At 48.4% G+C, this 3,495-nt stretch overlaps 1 protein-coding gene across 2 annotated transcripts; it reads left to right on the top strand.

The window, feature by feature from the left end:
- Nucleotides 1-1,529: 1,529 nt before the first annotated feature.
- LOC125519552 (carboxymethylenebutenolidase homolog) lies at nucleotides 1,530-3,169 on the top strand. 2 transcript variants are annotated; one of them, XM_048684326.1, is made up of 3 exons: nucleotides 1,530-1,780; nucleotides 2,134-2,434; nucleotides 2,520-3,169. In XM_048684326.1, the coding sequence occupies exons 1-3, from the start codon at nucleotides 1,642-1,644 to the stop codon at nucleotides 3,040-3,042; spliced, it is 963 nt and encodes a 320-aa protein (XP_048540283.1). In that variant the 5' UTR covers nucleotides 1,530-1,641; the 3' UTR covers nucleotides 3,043-3,169. The 2 variants fall into 2 exon arrangements, with proteins under 2 accessions (XP_048540283.1, XP_048540285.1); XM_048684328.1 differs by having other exon boundaries at nucleotides 1,554-1,776; nucleotides 2,145-2,434.
- The last annotated feature ends 326 nt before the right edge of the window (nucleotides 3,170-3,495 follow it).

The following is a 3,495-nucleotide window of genomic DNA, read 5'->3' as shown; positions in this document are numbered from 1 at the left end:
CACTAGTGACGTTTAGTTTGTCTATGTATTCACACAAGTATTATGTTTCCGGTTAATACAATTCTAGCATGAATAATAAACATTTATCATGATATAAGGAAATAAATAATAACTTTATTATTGCCTCTAGGGCATATTTCCTTCAGTACGAGTGCAAAGAGGGGTGCTTTATTTAGACTAGCTACAGTGGGGAGTAACTTAGACTAGTAACATGCATATGTTACTAGCCTATGTTACTACTCCCTCTGTTCCAAATTACTCGTCGTAGAAAATGGATGTATCTAGAACTAGAATACATCTAAATACATTCATACTTGCGACAAGTAATTCAGAACGGAGGGAGTACCTCTATAATGGGGAGTAACATATATGTGATGTCATGCAACACTTCATTTATTAGGTTGTAGACTCATCTTGCCTTGATGTGTGTGATGTTACTCATACTACTAGCAACTAGCTATGTTACCACATGACTCTCTTTCTTCATTAATTACTTATCACATCATCTATTTTCTCTAGATATGTCTGATGTTATCACACATGTTACTCCCACTGTGGGTAGTCTTATAGGCTAGCGATGGGGACATGTGACATCGGTTCATGTAGGCGTGTCGCACGTTATCCAAGGCCATGCACTCCAGAGACCGTCACCCTAGCTACACATGACCCTATAATGGCACATGACTTCAACGAAATATATTGCGTGGGGATTTTCAAGTCGGTATTATTTTTTAAAATTGCGAACATTTTCAAATTTCTGAATAAGATTTGAAATTTCCAAACATTTGCTGAAACTTTCAAAATAAAACCAAAGATTTCAAATGTTTTCCAATTTCTAAACAGAATTTAAAATTTCATTTTAAAACACTTCCAAAAATTACCAATTTCCAACCGAATTTACAATTTTTTGAAAATTTGGAATTTCCAAAGTTTTTCTGAAAATTTTGAGCAAAATTTAAAATTTGTTGAATAAAAATTAAAAATTCCAAATATATATATTTGAATTCGTGAACAATTTTTAAAACAAAAACTTTTTTGAAATTCCAAACAATGTTTGAAAGCACAAAGATTTTTGGAAAAATACAAAGTGTATTAAAACTAGAACGATTTTTGACATTCCAAACAATTTTGAAAGCACAAACATTTTCGAGAATAACAACCTTTTTACAAAAATACGAGCGTGTTTTGAAATTCAAACAATTTTTGAAATTTTAAGAGAAATTGAAAATGAGAACTTTTTTGAAAAAAAAACAGGAGAAAAGGGTTAAATAAACAACAGGTAAAAGAAAACGAAAAAGAATGGGCCGCCCAGCCTCTGTGCGACGAGCCGAATACTTGACGTAGCATGCGTCAGATAGAAGTTGCTAGGCGACAGTGCCAGTGTAGCGCGGAGATGATAAACCATATCCATCCATAGCTGCAGCAAGACCGTACTGTACGCGGTCACGACTCACGACCTGCAACTTCTGTCCATTCTTTTTTTTTTTGGCGAATTTGTCTGGACGTCATACACGGAAACCCCACGTGTCAGTAAGAAAATTATCCACACCAGAGCCTGTGTGGTGGCTGGCACTGGCAAGCACATCAGGCTATCTCCCGCGCTCGGTTCCAGCCTCCGGAGCTGCTCGAAAGCAGCACCCCATGGCGGCCACGGCGGCCGCAGCCGCAGTGCGCCCGTCTCTCCCCATCACGCCTCCGCGGCGCGAGCGCAGCGCCGCCTGCTGCTCGCTTGCGCCGGCGACCAGCGCGCGGTCCACACGCTTGCCGCCGTCCTCTGTAAGTACGTGTTCGTTTCCTTAATTCCGTTCCTGTGTTATCCACTTGCACTTTGATGCTCCGAACCCTATTTCGGCTTGAATTGGCTGTGAGGTTTGATCACGAAAAAGTTGGAGACTGGTCGATAAAATTCTCTTAATCTGGATACCGGGGTACCTTATTCTGCGTGTTTAATTGGACACCGTGATTGCGGACACAATAGCAATGATTGGTTAATAGATGGAAAAAATCCTAATCAGCGTGTAATTACGTGTAACTTTTTGTATGTTTGGCATTATTGATTTCTATATCGGGAAAATTTGAGATGCACGCACTCAAGCCAGCGTTCTCCGCGCTCTGACGACGTAACGATTCCAGTTCCCTTGCAGAGATGGCACTGCACCGTCGTCACCCATGCCGGGAGCCGCCGGCTCCAGGGGCCGCGCTGCAGCCAGGCCGAAGTGGCGAGCAGCACCGTGGACGACGACGAGGCGTGCGAGCTGGTGAGGGGCACGGACGTCGTCATCGGGCAGGGCGACGACGAGAGCGTCCGCGCCTACCTCCTCGAGGCCGTCAAGAACAACAACGGCACCTGCGTCCTCTTCCTCTCCGACGTCTTCGGCTTCGAGGACTCCGCCACCCGGGACTTCGCCTATCGCATCGCATGCCACGGCTACAAGTAAACCGACCAACCACTTCTCCGGTCCAATCTCTGCATTTGTCGCCTCTTCATGTTTGATCGATGGATGCTTGCATGTATGCAGCGTTCTGGTGCCGGACTTGTTCCGCGGGAACCCGTGGAAGAAGAGCCTGCCGATGGACGGGTTCCAGGCGTGGCTCGCCGGGCAGGCCCCGGAGAGGGTGGCCGGCGACATCGACACGTGCAGGAAATGGCTGGTTGACGACTTCCTGGCGGCCGCGCCGTCCAAGAAGCTGGGCGTGGTCGGGTTCTGCTACGGGGGCGGCCGCCTCGTGGAGACGCTGGCGCGCGACGCCGATGCCGCCTGCTTCAGAGCGGGCGTCTGCTTCTACGGGTCCCGGATGGACGCGTCGCTCGGGGCACGGATCGCGGCGCCGGTGCTGTTCGTGTGCGGCGACGGCGACCCGCTGTGCCCCGTGGAGACGGTGCGGGAGCTGGAGAGGAGCGCGAGGGGCGCCAAGGCGGCCGTGTACGCCGGCAGGGGCCACGGGTTCGCGCACCGGCCGGAGTCGCTGGAGGACGACGGCGACGCCGAGGACGCGTTCGCGATGATGAAGAGCTGGTTCCACGACCACCTGCTTGCTTGATCTGAGCTGATCTGATCAGCCGTCGTGTGTCGTGTGTACATTCTGTTTGCTGTGCCTGTGTTCGTTGTTCTGGTTGATTGCAACTGGTGAAGACTGAAGAGGTAAAGTGTACATTGTTAACACTCAACTACGGATTCACTTCTCGCCGCTACTGGGTTCAGGCCCAAAGCCTTGATACAGGTAGAGTTGAGAGAGAGACATGAGAGGGAGGAAGGAGGACTCCGTTTGCCCTGCTCGTTGTCTGGAGCAATGCTACATCTACTAAACATTGTAACTTCTTGTAGGTGTAGTATTGCTCCGCTTGTCTCCCTCTGTTTTTCTATGAGAAATCTCTGTATTTTTTGTTTGTCTGGCTGTGATAGCAATTGCGCTGAGCTATAGCTGGCCAAACCTCGGGTCGGGCCGGGCTTCGGGCCAGGCCTAGCCAAGCCCGAGGCAAAAAACCTAGGCCCG

Source organism: Triticum urartu, chromosome 1 (genome assembly GCF_003073215.2).
Source record: "Triticum urartu cultivar G1812 chromosome 1, Tu2.1, whole genome shotgun sequence".
Classification (NCBI taxonomy): domain Eukaryota; kingdom Viridiplantae; phylum Streptophyta; class Magnoliopsida; order Poales; family Poaceae; genus Triticum; species Triticum urartu.
This window is presented reverse-complemented; position numbering and strand designations above follow the sequence as displayed.

Excerpts from the sequence above, each read along its gene's own strand:
- LOC125519552 (XM_048684326.1), top strand. The coding sequence starts at position 1,642 with ATGGCGGCCACGGCGGCCGCAGCCGCAGTGCGCCCGTCTCTCCCCATC. Across the intron at positions 1,781-2,133 it reads CTTGCCGCCGTCCTCTGTAA|TTCCCTTGCAGAGATGGCAC; the intron begins GTACGTGTTCGT and ends TAACGATTCCAG. Across the intron at positions 2,435-2,519 it reads ATCGCATGCCACGGCTACAA|CGTTCTGGTGCCGGACTTGT; the intron begins GTAAACCGACCA and ends GCATGTATGCAG.